General features: G+C 38.0%; 1 protein-coding gene across 4 annotated transcripts in view; it reads left to right on the plus strand.

Annotated features, from left to right (window-relative positions):
- The window catches only part of Cntnap5c (contactin associated protein-like 5C), a 1,032,620-nt gene that overhangs the window by 519,078 nt on the left and 490,154 nt on the right, over nucleotides 1-23,388 (plus strand). For all 4 annotated transcript variants that reach the window (XM_039090654.2, NM_001415869.1, NM_001047866.2 and 1 more), the window contains 2 exon segments: nucleotides 11,715-11,864; nucleotides 16,129-16,300. In XM_039090654.2, the coding sequence (XP_038946582.1) occupies nucleotides 11,715-11,864; nucleotides 16,129-16,300 (322 nt within the window).

Below are 23,388 nucleotides of genomic sequence, written 5' to 3' on the forward strand. Positions count from 1 at the left end.
GCAAGCGCTCTACCACTGAGCTAAATCCACAACCCAAGATGGATTTCTAAAACATGGAAAAACATTCCATTTTTCATCTGTCTCCACTGGCTCTATTATATGGTAAGAACTGAATGAGGTTGGGCCAGGTTTGTAAGGTGGGGCTGAGGTATATGGTTCAGTAAACAAACCCTGTGAGAAATCTGAAGATAAATAATTCCAGTCAAATCCAGAGATCTCAGCACTTGTTCTCTTAGGAATACCTACCATTACTCTATTTCTTTTTCTTCTCTTCTATCCCATCCTCTTTCCTTCCCCCATCCTACATTCTTGTATCCTTTTTCTCTCTCCTCTATCTTTTCTTCCTCTCCCCTTTCATCCATTCTTCCCTCCAAATTCATTCCTTTTTACTCCTCTTTCCTTCATTCTCTATTGCTCTCTTCCTTTCCCTCTTCTTTCTTCCTTCTTCCTCCTTTTCTCCTCTCCCTCTCCCTCTCCCTCTGCCCTCCCTCCCTCTCTCTCCCTCTTTCTCCTTCTCTCTCCCTCTCTCTCCCACTACCTCCCTCCCTCCTGCTCGTTCTCGCTCTGTGGTTATAGGGATGAATGGACATGCTAGTTTAACATTCTGTCATTTTAATCCTTATATGTAAGATTGCAAGTTTATGACCATTCTGTGTTCATGTGATGGAATGCAAGCATGTGTGTAATACAGTACATGTGTAGAGGTCATAAGACTATTATGTTCCAGTCCATGCTTCTGCCTTTTTAGAGAAAGGATGTTCTTGTTGATTATTGTGTGTGCAAAGCTATCTTAGCCCTATAAATCTAGGAATTTTCTTATTCCCTCCAGCAATTTTGTTATTAGAGTGCCAGGGTTATTGACAGTTCTGCCACCTCTGATTTACGAGTCCTAAGGGGATCTGAAATCAGACCCCATAAATGTATAGCACTTTGACTTCTGTACAGAAACATATTCTAAAATTCTCTTAAAATGAATAAGAAAAACCTCAAATGTATGCAAGTTTGTACCATCTCTAAAAGACCCTGATAATAGCTCTTCTCTTTGTACGTGAGATGCTCTACACAGAGATGGGGTCAGCTCCTTCAAGTCATGGTATCATCACTGTTAGAGTATTCTCCATGTCAGGTAGAGAGTGAGACTTAGGCCCCATAGATAAGGGAAGGAAGAGAAAACTGTGCTGAAAAAGGGAGTACTGCATTTTGTACCTGCTCAGGGGAGCTATCTGGGTATGGTGAACTGTGACATTTAAATAACATGGTTTCCCAATACACACCATTCAAATACTCAAAGCATTCTAGTGTGATTTAACATAGGTAAAATATTTTGGATTTTGGAGAACTGTGCTGGATGTCAGGTTTCCTCTATTATCAAGAGGTAATAGAACCTAAAAGAGGTAATATTTCATATTTTTCAAGCCCAATATTATCTGTGATAACTAGAATGTGAAAAATTGCAAATTTACTGACACGTTTTCATAGCAGGGATGCTTGTATGTCTTTATCCTTTGGTCATCTAAAGAGAATTAGGATAAAAGTGTTCAATTTTAAATTTTTTTCTGATAATCTTCTGTTAGGTAGCTTTGCCTTGTTATGAGAAAATGCCTAAGATAAAAAAACTTGAAGGAAGGATATTCTCTTTGGCTTATGCCTTCCAAAATTTTATTCTGCAGTCACCACATAATAAATGCTTGGAGTTGACCTCAAAGATCATTCCAAAAGATATGAATTTTAAAAAAAGGACAGAAGCTAGTAGTGATTTTTAAAACATTTATATTATAGCGATTATATATTATAGAATATGTCAAAACCTAAGAAGGAATTGTACTCAGTGGAAGTATTAATTAAATCCTAGCCACTGTTGCTAAGAGATGGGGACATGGCTGGGTAAAATGATGAAATTATTCACCTTAAGACCAGTGGCCAGATAGTTATAGTCTACAGCCTCACAATCAACATTAGCAGTGGATTCCCTAATATTGCCCCATTCATATGAACCATTCTAACTTGCATACATCTGCACATAAAGTAAACAGGAAGGATCTTGGAACACCATCCTCGCCATCAAATAAATTATAGTTATGGTTCAGTGTTTAGCTAAAATCATATTGATGAGAAAATTCCATTAGTGAGAGTACATAAGCACAGGAAAAAGTGCCTTGACTTTTACAGCAAGTTGTCTGATTGAGCATGGATTTCAAGATTCAGTAAAGAGAACTTTGTGGAGATATCCCAGGTTATGAGAACTTTAAAAATGCAGATACTGGACATTCAAGATATCTCATTTCAAATCTGTGTCTGTGGTAAGACACTCTGACAAAAAGCAATGGATTGGGAGGATGAGGTTTATTTCTTCTTGTAAGTCATACCATATCTTAAAGGGAAGTAAAGGCAAAAAAATCAAGTAAGACCAAGAAGAAGAAACCTTAGAAAGATGTTGCTTACTGGTTCATTCTCAAGATCATGCTAGCATCATCCGTCCAGAGAATGGAAGCCTACAAAGTAAAGTGGATCCAGATGTGTCAATCAACAAACTATTTCTAGCAGACATATAAGCCAACCTGATCACAACAAGCTCTGAACTGAGATTTCCTTCTTAGATTTTTCAGGACTATGTCAAGTTATAGCTAAAGCTACCTAGGGCATATAAGGAATCAAGCCCAAGATGAAATACTTACCAGAGTAGTGGTATGTATTTAGATTTCTCAGGTTTGGTAAATGGAAATGCAATTTTTCATTCATTTCTGTTTCTTTATGTTTCCTCCAGCATGAATCTGATGAAGATAATTATTTCATTACCAATAAAACAGAATTATCTTGTGGCAACATATGCTGTCACTTTCCTTCCAGTCTCTGAAATTCCCCTTAGGATGGCTATTTATAGTTATGTTTGCTTCTTTTTACTTTTAGCTTTAAAAGCCTGAAGTTGTCCAGTTGTCCAGATGGAGGCTCAATGAAAGTTATATTCTCTAGCAGATCCTAAGTATTGATGAAGGGGACGTATAGAGGCCTAGGTTACAGGAGAAACACAAGAAAGACACAGGGTATGAGAAAGAAGGAAGGGTTTCTGTTCTCTGTTTAGAAAGAAGAGAATTTCCATGAGATCTTGGGATACTGGGAGAGCAAATGTCAGAATAGAATAGATAGTAGGAAGCAGAACTTCTCATGAAAGAAGTGCATCTTGTGGGATATTAGTGGTGTCGGCCTTAAACATAATTTTAGCTTGCAGCAGTTAGAACTGAACATATATGTCTGCACCAAGAAAAATATCACTGTCATATTCAATGGTCAGACACTAATGATGACAACATCAGACGGCTACCAACTCATATACTGAAGAAAGACCTCCAGATCCATGGTCCCTTGAAACATAAACCAGATTTGCACAACTAGGGAAGCTTGAGTTAGTCATTTGTAGACAAGGCAGTGAGATAATTTGATGCTGACATTTGTCAAGAGAGTTTCAGTTGCTTGGATGCTCCATCTGTCAAAGAGCATCTGGAGAGGGCAGGACATGGACTGCCAATGCCAAGGGAAACAAAGAACCATCACTCATACTATGACCTCCGGACACTTTTCATTCGACTGGGGACAGGAAGCTTGCACTGATATATTGTTAATTAAGACCACAAGACCATAAATAATATGAGGGAAAGGAGTGGGTCAGACAGTGGATGCTACAGAAACTTAAAAGAAATTGTTGAGGAACAATGTATTCAACAGGAAATATTTTATTTGGTTTGTTTACTTGTATGTTTCTTCTTTGATTATTTATCTGTAATGACATGCTCCATTATAATATTTTTATACATTCATCTAGGTAATTTATCATAATTAGTCCATTTTCCTCTTTTGTTCCTCACAAACCTATTGATCCTGAGCCTTTTCCCAAATGACACTACCCCCATGTCACCTTTTTAAGTGAACCAATAAGTTTAATAAGGATTGCTCAGAGAAATGTACATGAGGGATTATTACAGGAATATCAGTGAAGATACCACTAAAAGTTATTTCCTCTCATCCTCTGGCACTGTTAACTGCCTCGAAGCCCTTTCCAGCTCCATGATAGAATGTTGATGTGCACAGTCTTGCACAGGTCTTGCACTCATTGACACGGTTATTTTACTATCCAACTCTCCACAGCCATGATTATTTTTACATTTTTAATGTATTAAAGGTAATTGATTTATTAGCTTTAATATACTCAGTTATTTGAGTGACTACAGACTAAAGTCAAGAAAAACCTGCCACCATTTATGAAGTTTATAATAGGATTCATGCAGAACAAATGGGCTTGGAATGTGGGGGATGGATTTCGACAATAAAGGAACCAGAAAGAGAAAGTATAGATATGGTAGAGAAAACATGTGTGCTACCAGTCTGTTCAGTGGTTTTCATGGAAAACTAAATTTACTACTGTACCTCCATAGGGATCTCATGCAGGTATGGGTGATGGGAAATAATACACAGATTGTAACTTGCCTCAAAAAGGAATGGGTTTGTATGGCATGCAAGAGGTTTCTTTCTGTGGCTCCATAATATACTTTAGGGAAATGAGGACTGAAATCATTACACAATTTGTTCTTGGCCGTGTTTGATGTCATAAACCTGTAATCCCAGAACTGAGAGGCAGAAGAAGATCATGAGTTTGAGCATCGCCTGGGCAAACCTTATCTAAAGCAACAAGGGCTGGGATAGTTATAAATGGTGCTGGATTGTACATTAAAAGGCCCATCTTTGGTCCCCAGCCCTGCACAATAAAAAATAAATATATAAATAAATAGTTCAATCACAAAGCCTGCCTTTCTTTCTTCATAGCATCATAAGGACTAGAGGCATGGTCTATCCAGTAGTATAAGGACCACCTTTAAAAGGTCAGTGTAGAAGTGTGTATCAGTAATCTTGGGCTGGGAAGCAAAGAGGGATTGATCCCTGGAGATCTACGGCCAGCCAGCACAGCCACCTTAGTAAGATTAAGTCCACTAAGGGACCTTATCTCAAAATATCAAGGGGAAGAGCTGGCTGGAAATTTGGAATTTTAGCAGCTAAGAGCTAATATCTGGGATATATATGTGACACACACAAGCCACATGCCCAGTAATCATTGATATTCACGGAGACTCATGCCCTGCTGGCTCTGTTCTAGGAACTGGAATCATGTCACACTATCATTTCTAGACCAGCAAGACTTGGCTCATTTGATCTGCTTTAATTGTCTTATTACCGTAGGTAGAACTTCAAGTACTATACTGAACAAATATATATTGAGTTGATAGTCTTTCCTTGCTCCAGATTTTAATGGAATTGCTTTAAGTTTCTCTCTGCGTTTAGTTTAATGTTGGCTATTGGATTGCTGTATACTGTCTTTATTATGTTTAGGCATGTTCCTTGTATCCATGCTCCTTCTCAGATTTTTAACAAGAAGTTGTATTGAATTTTGTCACAGGCATTGTCAGTATATAATGCAATGATGGAATGGCCAACAAATAACTGGCACATCTTGAGACCTATCCCATGGGAAAGAATTAATCCTTCACACTATTAATGATAGTCTGTTATGCTTGCAGACATAACTTTGAAGAGTAACTTTCCTCTGAGAAGCTCTACTGAGCATCTGATGCAAACAGATGTAGAAACCAACAGCCAAACATTAAATAGAATTTGGGAATCTTGTGAAAGAGCTGGGGGAAGGATAAAGGACCCAAACATGATAGGGACTGCACAGGACAATCAACAGAGTGAATTAACCTGACACTTGGATTCTCTCAGAGACTGAACAAACAACCAAAGAGCATACATGAGCTGGACCTATGTCCTTGCACGTATGTAGCAGATGTACAGCTTGGTCTTCATGCAAGTCCCCCAACAAGTGGAGCATGGGCTGTTGATGACACTGTTGTCTGGCCTGTGTATCTTATGCCTCTAACTGGAATTTCTTGTCTGACTTCAGTGGGAGAGAATGTGTGCAGTCCTGCAATGACTTGAGAGGCCAGGGTGAATTGATTCAAAGGGGGCCTTCCCATTCCAAAGCAGAAGGCAAGGGGAGATGGGGGAGGCACTCTATGAGTGGGATACTGGGAAAAGAGGGGGACAGAATTTTGATGTGAAGTGAATAAATAAATTAATGGAAAAATAGAGAAAATCACTACTCTAGATGCTCTATAATTTAGGGGCAAAAGGGAGTGTTGTATCCCAATAATCCTTAATCATGATGGTCATGACAAACACTCACAGGCACAAAAGACTGTATTCAAGTTTAAAAGGAATAGAGAGCTTTGGAAATGAAGACACACAAGACCTTATAAAACAGTCTGTATTTAGACTTTTGTTTGATGAGAAATGGACAATTATCTAAAGTTGTTATATATATATAACAACTTTATATATATATATATATATGTGTGTGTGTGTGTGTGTGTATATATATGTGTGTGTGTATTGTGTTTGTATATGTATGTATATGTGTGTGTGTATGTGTGTGTGTGTGTGTGTGTGTGTGTGTGTATGTGTGTGTGTGTGTATTAGCCAAGGTTCTCTGGAGGAGTATAAGCAAGAGAATGTATGTTGTAAAAGACATTTATTAAATGTGCTTCCCAAGTATTGCCCAGGTAGTACAATGAGGTTTAAAAAGAATATGAAAAGCTAAGAATAAAATACCTGCTCAGTCCATAAGGATGTTGTATCAGCAGTTCCAGTCTTGTGATAAAGGCCTAGAAGATTACTGGATGATTGCTGCTCTTTAGTCTTCGTTAGAAGGCTAAATGAACTTCATTCCGTTTAAAGAAAAGGAGGGTACTAGCAGCAGAGGTAGGAGTAACTCTGTAGGCAAGTTCATCAGCAGATGGCTTATATGAACAGGCAAAACAATACCACTTTATTCTGAATCCTCTCTGACATTGAAAAATTCACGTCTCAGTGAGTCCTTCTGGGAAACACCTTATAAGACCCATAGGTATAAAAAAAGAAAAAAAACTGTGACAATCATAGTTGAACATTAAAATCTGTTAATAGATTGAGGGATCCAGTAATACCTGTCTTCTCATAGTTCTTCTATGCATCTTCCCTTCCTCTTCACTTTGGAAGTGTTCCATTTGTAATGAAGGTTACCAAAGGAAGATGTGTCCTGGCTTGGTACTGCACTTTACTATATTAGGAGAATGATTCCCAATTTCAATGTTATTCTTTGGAGAATCCTATAATTTAAGAAACATTAGGAGTCTCCCTAATGTATGAATAATTAATTTTACTTCATCCTTGACTTTTGATCTCTTGTTTGCATGGTGAAGAAATTGAACCTAGGGCTTTTAAATACTGAGCAAAATGTATTGAACTGTATCTCCATCCCCAGATTTGTCTCTTAAAACATAGAATCCTTTGTCTTAATTCCTGTGAAAATTAGAGGTAGGTGAAGTAGGAAAGGCAAAAGTGTTCTGATTCTAAGATCATCCACTGTCTTTTGAATCAGGCAATTAATACTGAGATACTGTGCATTTAAAGACAGTGATCTGAATCCTGATTCTTGTAAAAAATGTTATACTTTGGGGTATAACTTTAAAATTGGAGCACTTTGCTACCATTCTGGTAAAAACTGAGGATACTTTCAGTTTAAATTTCTAAATTGTGTGTTGAATTCCCTAAAGTAACCCATGAGGGTTTCAACAGTAAGATGTTCAGACCTCAGCAGTAGTATTTTTCTATCCCCTTTGAAAGATTTTAGCTGACACCAAGCTGTTTATTGAAGGAAGGTTGAGAGTGAGCAACCTGACAGAGATTGTTCTCCCTAATGTGTGAATAATTGACTTTATTTTAGTCTTGTCTTTTGTCTCTTGTTTGCATAGAAAAGTAATTGAACCTAGGACCTTTAAATGCTAAGCAAAATGTATTGAACTGTATCTCCATTCCCAGATTTGTCTCTTAAATCGTGTTTTTAACAGACATTTATTTCTTTATGTTTGTTTATGACTATATACATACACATATGTTATATACAATCATGAGGAGGTCAGAGAACAACTTGGGGGTTGAATTCTCTTCAGTTTGGGTGTTCTGAGGATTGAACTTAGATCCTTAGGTTTATTGCACGTAGCCTATGCTTGCTGAGTGATCTTGCTAGCCATAATATTGGTTTTTAAACAATCAGATCTTGGAAAGTGTCCAAAATTTTTATTTTGAGTCCAGGTACAGAATGAAGTAGAAAATAAGAACTGGGTGAAAAGAAAATTGTTTTAGAGGAAGGACTTCTACCTCACCCATTGGGACTTTACCTGACACTAGGTTGATGTTTGTTTTCCTTTCACAGCTTCTTTCTTGCTATGAACTCTACAATGAAGACATCCTCTATCTGGTTCTGTAGCACAGTTCCTGATAACCATAGAGATTCCCAACATCTGAAATGATGCAGACTTCTGGTTTAATTAATATTGTGTGAGGCCAAAACCTATAATTCCAAAATTCTCCCTGGTGAAGCTTGTTTTATTGAAATTGCTATTCTATCAATATTCTACAGAGTGTAGGATTTCCCAGGGCTCAGAAAGTGGAAGCAGTGGACTATGTAGGAAATAGTTATGTCAAAAAGGGGAAGCAGAACACTTATTGCCCAAACTACATAACCTGAACTCAAACTCACATCCACATATAGTGAATAAACTGAGTCCACAAAATTATGTCTAACTTTGTTCCCCAATAAACACAGTATACAAAATGCCACATTATAAATCATACTTAAAAAACAAATAAAAAAGATAAAGACTGGAGAGTTGGATCTATTGGGGATGTTTGCATAAGCATAGGAATTCAACTTCAGATTCCCAGGACCCACATAAATTCTGGGTGCAATGGTACCTGCCTGCAATTTCAACTCAGAGAAGTAGAGATGAGAGGATCCCTGGAGTGCAATGACCATGCAGCTGGTTAAACCTATCATAATGCAGGGTCAGTGAGAGGCTTTGTCTCAAAAATATAAAAAATTGGAGAGTGTTTGTAGAAGACATCTGATTTAAACCTTTGGTCTTCACATACATACAAACACATTCACACACACACACACACACAAACACACACACACACACACACACATATTCACAGCACCCACATCACCACAAACCACAACTATGACAACAATAACAGCCAAAGATTTGGATAATGATATTGGAAAGATCAGGGCCCATAATTTAAATGTGAACTGATAACGGAAGGTTCTGACTCCTATAATTATACCTTAGCCATCTCCTCTCATATTCAGCATTTTTAATGAGACTAGAGAGCCTGTGTTTAGAGTGAACCCTCAAGGTCTTTTTGTATTGACACCCAACAGTGTCCTATGCCTAATCACTTGGCTCCTAGGTAGTAACCAGAACCTGGATGTGACTCATATTACTCTATCCAGGCTGTTTCATAGCTTTCCTTCAAATACAACTTCATGTGTTATGGAGATTTGTATGCAAATGAAAGCAAAACCGACCTGCAGTTGGCTTGCAACTGAGATGTTTTTATATCACATTTTCATCCCTAAGTATCACCTAACCTCTTTTCAACAATTCCCCTAGACAAGATCCGAATCCTAGCTTGTTTATAGCCACAGCCTATGAGAAAATATAGGGCCACCAAGTACAGAATTGTCTTGGTCTCTCCTCTAGGCGAAGCAGATGTTGAGTGGGCAATTGCCATTAGGAATTCTCTTAGCAGATGTGGCACAGCTGCCCTGGTGACAACATAGCTGTGCTCCAGTTTGGTGCTTGGTACAAGACTGCCTTCTGCAGATTTACTATATAGAGGTTCAGATCTGCTTGCTCTGATATAGCAGTTGAGAGCCAGGCAGGTTTCTTTCTGCCTTCTTTCCACAGGATTTTTCAGTGAAGGCTCCAGGGACTTCTGCCAAGTCTTATTGACTGTTCCTCTAGTAATGACATTGGTTCACCCTAGCTCTGCTTTTTTCTTGCAGATATTTTGCCTATTACCCTGCCATACTGTCCCTTGGGGTAATCTCCATCAGTTGAAAAAGTTGAGAGGGACTGACTCTAAGCTCACTCATACATGCTCTGAGAATACGAACCTCTGACCTCATTATTCCCAAGTTGAAGACCATTTACTGTTCTCTGTACTTACCAATGATTTCAGTGATTTGTATATCTGGTATATTTGTGTGTGTGTGTGTGTGTGTGTGTGTGTGTGTGTGTGTGTGTGTGTGTGTGTGTGTAAGTGCACACTGTATAGAGGACAACCTTTAGAAATTAGTCTTTACTTTTCTACCTTGTCATGAGAAGAGGTCTGAGACTTTGTGGGTAAGCAGGATTGACTGGTCTTCAAGCTTTTTCAGACTCTCCTCTTTATACCTCCCATCCCTCACAGCCATACCAAGATTATAAATGCTTGTGCCACTGTATTTGACTTTTAGGTGAGTTCTGGAAATTGTCAGGTATGAACTTCATGGAGTTCTGCCACCTGAATCATCTCAGCTCCATCTAAATCATGAGCTTTACTTTGTCTCATTGTTGCTACTTCTATTTTTGTAAATGTCACTATTGCCTCTCAGAGATTTTGATGTAATTTATTTGCGTTAAATAATCTGTAGAACCCTGTTTTTTCTTTCCATATGTGCAAACTATCACACACCCAGTCAGCTAAATATATTAAAATTTCTTCAGTTGGTATTCAATTAGTATGTGTCTTGACTGCAGATTTTTTGAATAACAATGTCAGCTCTCTTCATCCACTACAGTAATCTGACATGAATGTAGAAGCAAACAAGTCTAGAGAATGAGGCAATGTGGGATATGGGGAAAGGTGTAGATAATTGACGAGGATATTTTTAAAATGTTATATTCTTAAATGACATTGTCCTTGTGTAGATGTGATGATTGATGCTGTTACCTTGATGTGATCTAGATTCACCCAGGAGCAAGACTCCAGGAATTCCCAAACGGGATTTCAGAAATTAATATTAGACTGAGAGTATCTGTGGGGTACTTCCTTGAGTATGGACATTGGTGTAGACAGATCCATCTTTGTAAATGTAGTCAGGACCTTTCCGTAGGCTGAAGATCTGGTGCTAGCTATATACAGCAGAGAAAGGAAGCCGAGTAGCAGCATGTGTTATCTTTCTCTATTTCCTAATTGTGGATGTTACCTAAGCAGCTGCTTTTAGATCCTGATGCTCCGATGTTCCTGCCACTATGCCACCACTATATCCTTGAATGGTGGGATGACATAGTCATTGTATCCTTTGAGTTAATTTTGTTAGGGTATGTTTTGACAGCAACAGGAAAAGAAAATAAGAAAATAGTTCTATACAATTAAATAATTTTTTTCAGAATTGTTGAAGCTCAGTGGTATATAGTTTGCACAGAATATACAAGCGTTCTCTTGATCTTTCAGCCATTGAGCCATCAAAAATTTGCAAAAGCTTTCACTTGAATAAAAACTTTAGTAAATCCTGGGACTACAATAACCTATGTCATCTCTTTCTGAGGATACAATTACTGGTATCGATTTGAAAGGTTTTAACAGTCCTTCTTCCCAGCATTTTTCTCTGTAGCCACCTTTCCTCATACTAACTAATATATAGTATCCCTCTCTTGGCTAAGACATCCCAACTATTTGGTGAGTCTCATTTGTTTCTAAAATACAACTATCAGACATGGTTTAATAAAAGATACTTTAGTATAAGGCAGAGAAGAAAGATGACTCTCATGAAACAGAACGTCCTGTTTCTCTTGCAGGAAGCAGCTTGAATGATGGCCTCTGGCATTCTGTCAGCATCAATGCCAGGAGAAATCGTGTTACTCTCACACTGGATAATGATGCTGCTTCCCCAGCTCTGGACACCTCTCAGCTACAGATTTATTCTGGAAATAGTTACTACTTTGGAGGTAAATTTGGTAGCCTTTGAGATTTCAAGTACAGGGTCAGGGAAATTATTCTGCCATGTTCTTTGTCAAACATGCTTTGTAAATCAGACACTTCATACAGCTATTGCATGCACACATGCACATTTATTCAAGCCCCTAACATTGAGAAACCAAAATCTCAGGCTAGTTGCAAATATTTATCTAAGCTATTACTGAGAGTAAAATTCCCTGAGGCTATTTGAGCTGGGTTTTATAACTCATCAAAATTCTTGATTCCTGTAGCCATGCCAAACTCTTTATCCTCATACTGGAAAAAACAAAGTCAACTAAAAACTTAAAGAAAAGATGCTAAGAGGTAACAACAAGAGGAAAGACTCACTCCAATTGCTGTGTTACTTTGGAAGCCTTCTTTTTTTTTTGTTTCCATGTTTTGGAGCTCATGTGGACCAATGAAGGGTGACAGAGCAAAATAGATTGGTGCTAGGGCCTCCAAGGGGTGGGGGAATAGCTATTGCCATTTCTGAGTGGCTGATATTTTTGCAAATCCCTCCAGCAATACACACACACACACACACACACACACACACACACACACACACACACTAAATAAACTAACAAACAATCTGGGGTGGACAGTGATTCAGTGGTCTTTTGCCATTGTAATAAATGCTTCTGTTTTGAGTATTTTAAAGGTATCTTTTAAAAAAACAACAACAAATGAGACGATATCTAATTCTATAGCCAGCAGTCTGTCTTACAGAAGTCACTTCTAAAGCACACTTAGGTCTATAGGCTTTTTGACCTTAAACTCTTAAGATACAGTCCCTGAACTCCTTTTCTAGAACATGGAAAACAAGCTAACATTCAGAATTACTGGGAAATGAAAACAAGAACGAAACATTGGCTTGATGAACCTTAGTGGAGGGTTTACTAATCATGCAAAAGGCACTGGTCTCCACACACAGCAACACCGAACCTCATGCACACTCAAACCCCTATCACTGCCAAATACACACACACACACACACACACACACACACCTTCCTGAGAGCAAATAACCTTGTTCACATCTTGTAGATGTGAGCATGAGCTGACCTTATGCTACAGTTGAGATTTTCTCACCAAAAAGTTACCAAAGACAAGGATTCATAGAAGAAATAGCAAGATGATTCCATGAGCAAGAGAGTTATTTGCTCAAACTTGAGAATTTTATTTGTAACCTTGAAATATACAGTCAAAGAAAGGAATGGTTCCATCATTTTGTCTTTTGACTTCTAAACATATATGCTTGCACTCCATCTTGCTCACACATAATGTTAGAAATAATAAGAAGTACATACATTGTAGGTACTTATAGCCTCCCATATACCAAACAGATACTTTACACTGAGTTATAACCTGAATCCTGTAATCTCTAAGCTCCAAAATCTAGAAATTACTCCTTCCTTCCCAAGAAAATGCATGATAATTTTCAAACACACACAAAAAAAAACATTGCATGAGTAAAAATACACATTTAGGTTATCTTTGGAAAGAATCTGTGAAACAAGATCAGTGAGGATAAATTTGAGCATAAGGATGGGCCACAGGCCTTCACCCACAATCACTATTGTCTTAGGATTTTATTGCTCTGAAGAGATATCATGATCAAGGCAACTTGTACAAAGAACAACTTTTAATTAGTGTTAGCTTATAGTTCCAGATGTCCAGTCCATTATCATAATTATGTAAAGCATAGCATCGTGCAAGCCAACCTGCCAGCAGAGGAGCTAGAAGTTGCACAGTCTTGATCTGAATTCAGGTAGGAGACTGTCTTCTATAAGCATCTAAGAGGAGGGTTTCAAGGAGTAGAGCTTGAGCATAGGACCTCAAAGCCCGCCCTAGAGTAAAACACTTCTTCCAGCAAGGCTAATCCACCAAGGACATACATCTTAATAATGTCACTTCCTGCGAACTAAGCATTCAACACCTGATTCTATGGGGGCCAAACCTTTTTAAACCATTATATCCGTTATATATCCATCAACAGCATATAATTTTAAGACATAAAATGTCTAAATGCATAAAAATGCAACTTGTTCTTGAAATAAAATAAACTGCATGTTGAAAAGATGGCTCAGTCATAATATTTTTGCTGTATTAGCATAACAACCTGGATTTAGATTCCTAGAGTCCTTGGAAAACCAGACTGTGTAACATATGACTGGTATCTTTGTGCCACAGAAGACCCATCCTCAGACAAGTTAGAAAGGACTAATACTTATAGGTGTCATCTCATCTCCATCATACATTACCTGTGACACTTGCACCCCTACTCTCATATATGGTTTCTCAAAGATCATCATAATAATACGACCATAATAATCTATGGGAGACCACAGAGAGAGTGAATGCATGGAGCAGTTTAAAATCTATGTTCACTACAGACAAATGAATGGAAACAAATGCTGAGAAATGGTTTCAACTACAAGCTGTGCATTCTACTTTAAAGAGGGTTTTTCAGCAATAGAGAAAGAATGTTGCTCAGGAATTTACTTGCAGGCAAAATGGCTTTGAATAATCATGTTAAAATAGTCTTCTGAAATACAGCTGAGCAATAATGACTCTCTTCCCCTCACCTAGAATATTAATAAATTCTGTGTGATTTCCCAGAATGGTAGACATAGAACAATGAAAATTTATCTATAATTTGAACAGTGTTTAAACAAACCGTCTCCATTCCAAATTTAACGTTAAGGTGGGTGAAAAAAATTGCAGCTCAGCAATAATAGTAAACTTCCATAAATTATCTCTAAACTAGAAGTTGTAGCATCTCTTCATTTTATAGTGTGCCTGTGAGCTGTTCACCATCTCGTAGGCTTCAGCTCCACAGGAACTGACTGTTTATTAGAGACGGATGGCTGATTTAGTTTCTGTCATTTATGCCATGTTGACATGTTTTCCAGCTCACATTACCATGTGCTCTAAACCTATTAGAATCACTGGGATGGAATTTGTAAGAGCACATATACTCATCAATCTGTTTTCTCCTCACCTGTCTTAATAAGTAGGGAGGCCTAACTTTCACATGATGCTAAAAGATGCAATGTGTTTTTATTTTTAAAGAATATTCTTTAAGAGGTGTGGAGCTAATCTTTCTCATGTGCTATTACAGAATGTAACTATCTGTATTTAAGCCAGTTTTTTTAATGTCTGGATTTGATTTGTACAGCATGTTCAAAATCATGCTTAGTTCTTGAGTGTACCTTTATCAGGAGATTATATTGTTCATGCTCCACAATTAACCAGACAACTGCCATCCTTTACCAAAGCATAATTTCTTAGAAAGTGTAATTCAGAACTCCATATTCACATGTGTGCTTTGGGACACAACTAACATTCCCAAGCACTTACAATATGTGAAGACTATGTAAAAGTTTATTCAAATGAATGACAGGTTTCCAACAGGAGCAAAATGTGTGTGTGTTTGTGTGTGTGTGTGTGTGTGTGTGTGTGTGTGTGTGTGTGTGTCTGTTCCTGACTCAGTTGGTATAATGCTTAGGCATGCAAGCACAATCATCTGAATTTGGATTCCCAGTTCCCAAATAAAATAATGAGCATAGCAGGAAACCCTTTGTGTGTCAGTGCTGATGAAGCTAACATGAGTAGGTTCCTGAGGTTTGCTGATAATCTAGCCTACACTAGCCACACAGCTCCCAGCTGGGTGAGAAGGCTGTTTTACACAAAGTAAAGAGTGAAGACAGAGGCCTCGAGGACTTGACCAGCCAGCCTAGGTAAATTGGTAAACCCTTGGTTCACAAAATAATCTTATCTCAAAGAATAAAATGGGAAGGAACAAAGAAAGATATTCTGATACCAACTTCTGGCTTTTACATGTACACAAATGAAACATTGAATCTTCTATATGAAAACACATGAAACTGCATTTTCAGGTGTCCTCCACACAAATACACATGCAGACATACAGACACACACACACACACACACACACACACACTCACACACACACACACACACACATGCACGCACTCACACATACAGTGGGGTATTATGGTAAATGTCATACCAATGATGTTCCCTTTGGTACTTTTTTCTTTATAATGACTAAGCATTTGTGTTTTCTATCAGTTTGTACTACCTTCTGAACTCCAATTTACAACAAAAGTGTGACCTTTTTTGAATAAAAGTGCCCGGATAAATGAAACTCAATATGTTCCTTCAGTAGATTGCCAAGCAATAAGAGATCATTTCAGAATTCTTCATCTTTTGTTTTCCTGTCCCACAGGGTGCCCTGACAATCTTACCGATTCCCAATGCTTAAACCCCATTAAGGCTTTCCAAGGCTGCATGAGGCTCATCTTTATTGATAACCAGCCCAAGGACCTCATTTCAGTTCAGCAAGGTTCCATGGGGAATTTTAGTGATTTACACATTGATCTGTGTAGCATCAAAGACAGGTAATTATTCTCTTGTCTCCTCTGCTCCTCTAAACCTTTCCATTCTCTCTGTTCTGAATATGAGTTTCTGTAAGTAAATTTCTAATGTGTAGACATTTAGTCACATTAGAAATAATTGACTCGACTAATGGAAAATATTTCTGAAAGGATTTCCAGCCCAGAGAAAATGGTTTAAATTAATTGCGTCTCTCTTCATGTTGACTTGCAGTAAATGGGATATACATATTAAATCAAAACACAAATTTGTGAAGGGATTAAAATTTTATGCATAAACAACATTTGATTACACTGAAGTTAAGAGTAAAGCATGAAGGAGGGAGGAATTGCTCTCCCTAGACCATTTCATTTTTTGTCTGTTGTGAGTGGCCTTCCTATAATGTCAGAGGTTCAGGAAATTTATGGCTAAGGGTTTGGCTGTGCTCTTCGTAGATATCCTCAATTGGGAAAGGCTGGTCCTAGCTCCCACTGACCCTAGCCACTGTTTCTTTCAACAAAAACAGACAAGAGAGTAGGTTAATGAGAATCAAGACTTTTATTCCACAACCCGCAGATCTTTCATGACATTGTTTCTGGTTGCAGTTTTCTTCTGATTTGACTCCTCTTATGACAGAGGTTTCTAGATTTAAAGTCAAAACCTAAGAAAATGGTTAATGAATTTCAGCAGTGTTTTTCTGTATTACTTCTGTAGCACTTTCCTGCTTACCTGCTTCCTTTCTCTAATTCTCTTTTCCCCCTTTAAGAGCCAGTGGGTAAATAGGATTTGTTAAGTGCATACCTACCCATTGGTGTTAAAGGATCTTGGCTACAGTAATTAGCCATTGCTATGAAGTGAAATATACCTTTTTTTTGGTGAAACACATGTTACCAGTAAGAACATGAAAAACTAGTTCATACCACCCTAAGAATGAGGAATGAGATGGAGGAAACTTGAGTAGATGGTTGAATTATATCTTAATAAAGAATGAGGCAAAATCATGCGTGGCAACATTGAAAGTAGACAGAAGCTGACAGGAGATAGTGTCACAAAATGGCCAGGAAACACAACACAGATTGTAAGTGTAACCAAAATGCTTTAACTTTGCATTTAAAATATTTAGTAGTAGGATGCATTTTGTAACTAACAGCCTATGATAGTTTTCTTGACTATATATTTCCTGAGAAACAAGTAACTGATAATTTGTCTTTCAATCAGCCATTCATGTCGTAGGTTTGGGTGACTTACTATATATTTCATCTTATTTGCTTATAGTTCAGCTCATAGCTTTGCAGGGAAAGCACACGGCTTAAACAAAGTTGTAGATGCGAACTTCAGATCATCACAAAAAGGGTCTTTGTGCTAGTAGATTGTGATTTCATGCTGTGTGAGTATGGAGAAGGAAGACTATCAGATTTGGTTGGAAGTATGAGTTGAGAAAAAAAAATGTTGGTATAGTTGGGGGAGTTCAGGATATGAGTGTCCCAGTCTAGGGATGAAATGACAAAAAGCTTCATGTGTCTTTACTGAGAAACATGGGAAATTAGCCATGCAGTACAAGGTCTCTGCTAATGCCAATATAATTAGATGGAACATTATCAAATTTTCTGATAATATCATGGCACAGAGGATTTCCAGCATACCATACAGATATTTTTATCCTTGTGCCTTTTCCCTAATTTGACCAATTAAAAAAATGAGTAATAAAATATGTGCTTCATTTAATTGTACTAATTTAGAGGTCTCAAATCAAACTTATTACAGAAAATGGAGGTACAGATGTGTTCAGTGCAGAAATCTATCAGATCTTCATAGAAGACTTCATAGCAATACTATCCAAACAATTCCACAAAATTGAAACAGATGGAGCACTTGCGAATGCCTTCTATGAAGCCACAATTACTTTTACACCTAAACCACAAAAAGACCCAACAAAGAAAGGGAACTTCAGACAAATTCCCCTTAAGAATATCGACACAAAGATACTCATGAAATTCTTGCAAATCGAATTTAAGAGAACACCAAAACAATCATCCATCATGATCAAGTAGGCTTCATTCCAGGGATGCAGGGATGGTTTAATATAAGGAAAACCATCAAAGAAATCCACTATGTAAACAAACTAAAAGATAAAAGCCAAATGATCATTTCATTAGATGCTGAGAAAGCATTTGACAAAATTTAACACCCCTTCATGATAAAAGTCCTAGAAAGAACAGGAATTCAAGGCTCATCCCTAACCATAGTAAAAGCCATATACAGCAAATCAGTAGCTAATATTAAACCAAATGGAGAGAAACTTGAAGCGATCCCACTAAAATCAGGGACTAGACAAGGCTGCCCACTTATTCAATATAGTTCTCGAAGTCCTAGCCAGAAAAATCAGAAAACAAATGGAGATAAAAGTGATACAGATTGGAAAGGAAGAAGTCAATATACCACTATTTGCAGACGATATGATTGCATATGTAAGTGATCCCAAAAGTTGCACCAGAGAACTACTAAACCTGATAAACACCTTCAGCAAAGTGGCTGGGTGTAAAATTAATTTGAATAAATCAGTAGTCTTTTTCTACACAAAAGAGAAACAGGCCAAGAAAGAAATTAGGGAAATGACATCCTCCATAATTGTCCCAAATAATATAAAATAGCTTGGCATGACTTTAACCAAGCAAGTGAAAGAATTGTATGTTGAGAGCTTCAAACCTCTGAAGAATTTTAAACAAAAGGAGCTAGTTCAAATAGAGGCCAGCATGTAGTAGAATGCAAAATGATCCATTTGTATCACCTTGTACACTTATGTTCAAGTGGATCAAGGACCTCCACATCAAACCAGATACACTCAAATTAATAGAAGAAAAAGTGGGGAAGAACCTCGAACACATGGGCACTGGAGAAAATGTCGTGAACAAAACACCAATGGCATATGTTCTAAGATCAAGAATCGACAAATGGGATCTCATAAAACTGCTAAGCTTCTATAAGTCAAAGGACACTGTTGTTAGGACAAAACAGCAACCAACAGATTGAAAAAAGATCTTTACCAATCCTAAAACAGATAGAGGGCTTATATCCAAAATATACAAAGAACTCACAAAGTTAGACTGCAGAGAGACAAATAGCCCTATTAAAAATGGGGTTCAGAGCTAAACAAAGAATTCACAGCTGAGGAATGCTGAATGGCTGAGAAGCACCTAAAGACATGTTAGTCATGAGGGAAATGCAAATCAAAACAACCCTGAGATTCCACCTCACACCAGTCAGAATGGCTAAGATCAACAAATCTGGTGACAGCAGATGCTGGCAAGGATGTGGAGAATGAGGAACACTCCTCCATTATTGGTTGGGTTGCAGACTGGTACAACCATTCTTGAAATCAGTCTGGAGGTTCCTCAGAAAATTGCACATTGAACTACCTAAGGACCTAGGCTATACCACTCTTGGGCATATACCCAAAAGATACTCCAACATATAACCAAGACACATGCTCCATTATGTTCACAGCAGCATTATTTATAATAGCCAGAAGCTGGGAAGAACCCAGATGCCCTTCAACAGAGGAATGGATACAGAAAATGTGGTACATCTACACAATGGAATACTACTCAGCTATCAAAAATAATGACTTCATGCAATTCATAGGCAAACGGATGGAACTGGAAAATATCATCCTGAGTGAGGTAACGCAATGACAGAAAAACACACATGGTATGCATTCATTGATAAGTGTATATTAGCCCAAATTCTCAAATTACCCTAAATGCACAGAACCCATGAAACTCAAGGAGTACGACCAAAATGTGAATGCTTCATTCCTTCTTTAAAAGGGGAACAGGAATACCCTTGGGAGAGAATAGGGAGGCAAAGTTTAGAACAGAGGCTGAAGGAATGCCCATTCAGAGCCTGCCCCTCATGTGGCCCATACATATAAAACTACCAAACTAGATAAGATGGATGAAGCAAAGTGGTACAGACTGACAGGAACTGGATGTAGATCTCTCCTGTGAGACACAGCCAGAATACAGCAAATACATAGGCAAATGTCAGCAGCAAACCACTGAACTGAGAACGGGACCCACATTGAAGGATTCAGAGAAAGGACTGAAAGAGCTTGAAACCCGATATAAACAACAATGACAACCAAACAGAGCTTCCAGGGACAAATTACTACCCAAAGACTATACATGGACTAACCCTGGGCTCCAACTTCATAGGTAGCAATGAATAGCCCAATAAGAGCACCAGTAGAAGGGGAAGCCCTTGGTCTTGCCAAGACTGAACCTCCAGTGAATCTGATTGTTGAGGGGAGGGTGGTAATGGGGGGAGGATGGGGAGGGGAACACCCGTATAGAAGGAGACGGGGAGGGGTTGGGGGATGTTTCCCTAGAAACAGGGAAAGTTAATAACAATTGAAATGTAAATAAGAAATACCCAATTTAATAGAGATAGAGGGAAAATAAATAAATAAATAAATAAGTAAATAAATAAATAAATAAATAAATAAATGAATGAATAAAAAAATACATAAGAAAATGGATAGCATCCCAAGTCTACATTCCTGGCAAGGAAGAATCTTCCAAATTCATCCTCTGATGCATCATTTTATGTATTACAGATAAATCGTGGGTCATTTGTCAATTGTTGTCTCTGATTTCTTAATTTGTAATCAAGAAACTCTCATTTTTGATTATCAAAAGTCATTGCCATCTATTTTCCTCGATTACTTTTGTGTAATTGTAGCTGTTTAGTTATATTACATACAAATGTGTTTTATTTAATTTCACAATGACAAACGTGAATTTTTCAGTAGGTAAATGGGAAGTTTCCCTTGAATTGCAGCTACTTTTTCTAACAAAAAGAAAATCTTTGTCCACTGCTTTGTTTGGTCTTTCTCTCTTATCTAATTTACATTTGTTTGAAATGTGGAAGGCAGGTCTGGAAATTAGAAAGTCAGGTGTTTCTTCAGCTTTGTGTTCTTGTTTAATTTTTGTAATAAAATAAATGTCATAAAGAAAGTGCACATACATGTAAATTAGTAGCTGCAATAGATGCAGGGAGGAAAAACATGTGGTATAGATACATAAGCTACAGAGGCAATTGTTCAGAGATCAGGGAGAAAGAAGCCTCGGTATTTAGGGAAGCAGACATGGGATCTCTTGGGCTCCCTAGCCATCTGAAATTGGAAGCTCCAGTTCAAGAGAAAGTCTTATATTTCTCCATGTTTCCTGTGTTAATCAGTATGAATGTGTTACCCAGCTCGTATAAATCTGCATGCTAGCAGGGAATGACCCTGGCTGTGATTTGCTTACCTGGGCTCCTGGCTAACCAGACCATGGAGGCCTGAGTATCTCCTCTTGGATACTCAATACCAAGATCTCTATCCTCGCTTTCTGTGTACTATTTCTATTTAACAGATAACTGTGCCCCACCCATATATCCTGGTTTTTCTCATCATGTCTCTAACTATGCTTCTTACTTATTCAAATGTCTTAGCGTTAGATAACAGATATAGGAAGACCTTGGCATTCTGTAAGGAAAGGGAACAACATTTCTAATATTTTGATTTTTCTGTGGGCTTTTAAAGGCCCTTTGAAATGACATCTGCAAACTGATAGTGTCTGCTTCCTTTGAGCTGTTTAAAGTGTGCCATTAAAGCATCATTGATGACTGGACATCTGTCTCATTGGCTAAGCGTATTTGTTTCACAAACATTAACTTGGGAGTTCAGATCCAAGCACATATGTAACAAGCTCTGGATGGATCCAAAATCCCAGTGCATGCCAGCTAGAGATGGAAACTTCGTGCAGCTTTCCATCTGCCAGCTTATTTAGAACAATAGCAGCAGCAGCAGCACCAACAACAATTATTAAAAGAATTAGGGGAGAATGACAAAGGATGGCTGACACTCTCCTCTGCTCCCACACTTGTACACAGGCATGTGCATACATGAACATAACACCCCACCCCACCCCACCCCCACACAGAGAGAGAGAGAGAGAGAGAGAGAGAGAGAGAGAGAGAGAGAGAGAGAGAGAGAGAGAGAGAGAATAATGTTGATAAACCTTTATTAAGGTCAGTAGACATTGATTCCTATGTAGCTTTCTGGAATGCCAGGAAATTTTGGATGCCACAAGTCCCATCACCTGTAGACTACCTTTATACAGAAATATAATGGTGGAAAGTCCAGCTCATCAGAAAGATGTGGAAGCAGACCAATCTCTGAATTCTTTTGGGGTGCTAACAGAAAATATGTGCCTGATATCTTCTAAGAATTAGGGGACTGATGTCATGGGATGCTAATTCATAGGAAAATCAAAGGGAAAACTAGATATAGACTAAATGAATGGATTGATATGTAAAATAAAAGATTAGGCTCATAAAAGCAGAAGATGAGCTATCCAGAGAGAATTTTTAGAATAGCAGGAGAGAACTGTTTGGAAAATTGTCTCAAACAGAACACAGAGAGAGGGCTAACTTGAAATCTCTAGAGAAATAAGATCAAAGAAAAAAAGAAAGCAGAACAGAGAGGAAGCACGCTGGAAAGCTGTTTCCAGTAGAGCGTAGTTGCAGCTTGGTCCCACAATTTGACTTTGAGGCTTTTGTTTTCACTGATTCCAGGCAACCCTTCTCTCAAAACCCTTCTTTATGATAAGGCTAGTTCATGGGACTCCTGTCCCAGTCCTGAACGTACAGAAATGGACATCATGTCCTGACTACAAAATGAACTATGAATTAAGGCTTGTTTCTCCGGAACTCTCTTATTTTATCCTAAGAATATTTCTTTCTAATCTTTTTCCAAAAATGCAAACAATTTTTGTTCTCCACTGGATGGATCAGATACAAAACAGTACATTCAATTTCCTGCAGCCAAATATGTCATAAACACAATTTCCTCTCTCCCTAACAGGTCCTTTTTCTCCTAGCATATTGCCTTCTAAGAAAAGCATGTGTCTGTATTTCCTTCTCTGGTCAAGATGTTTTACTTCCCAGCTTGAGCATGGGGAGCTGCAAACACAGGATGAGAAAACATTATGTTGGATAACATCCACAAACAGAGTCTTGATTCAATCTGCCCTATGTGTGAGAGAGTTTTAAAAAAGTGGGTAATATAAAA

This window comes from Rattus norvegicus, chromosome 13, assembly GCF_036323735.1.
Source record: "Rattus norvegicus strain BN/NHsdMcwi chromosome 13, GRCr8, whole genome shotgun sequence".
Lineage (NCBI taxonomy): Eukaryota > Metazoa > Chordata > Mammalia > Rodentia > Muridae > Rattus > Rattus norvegicus.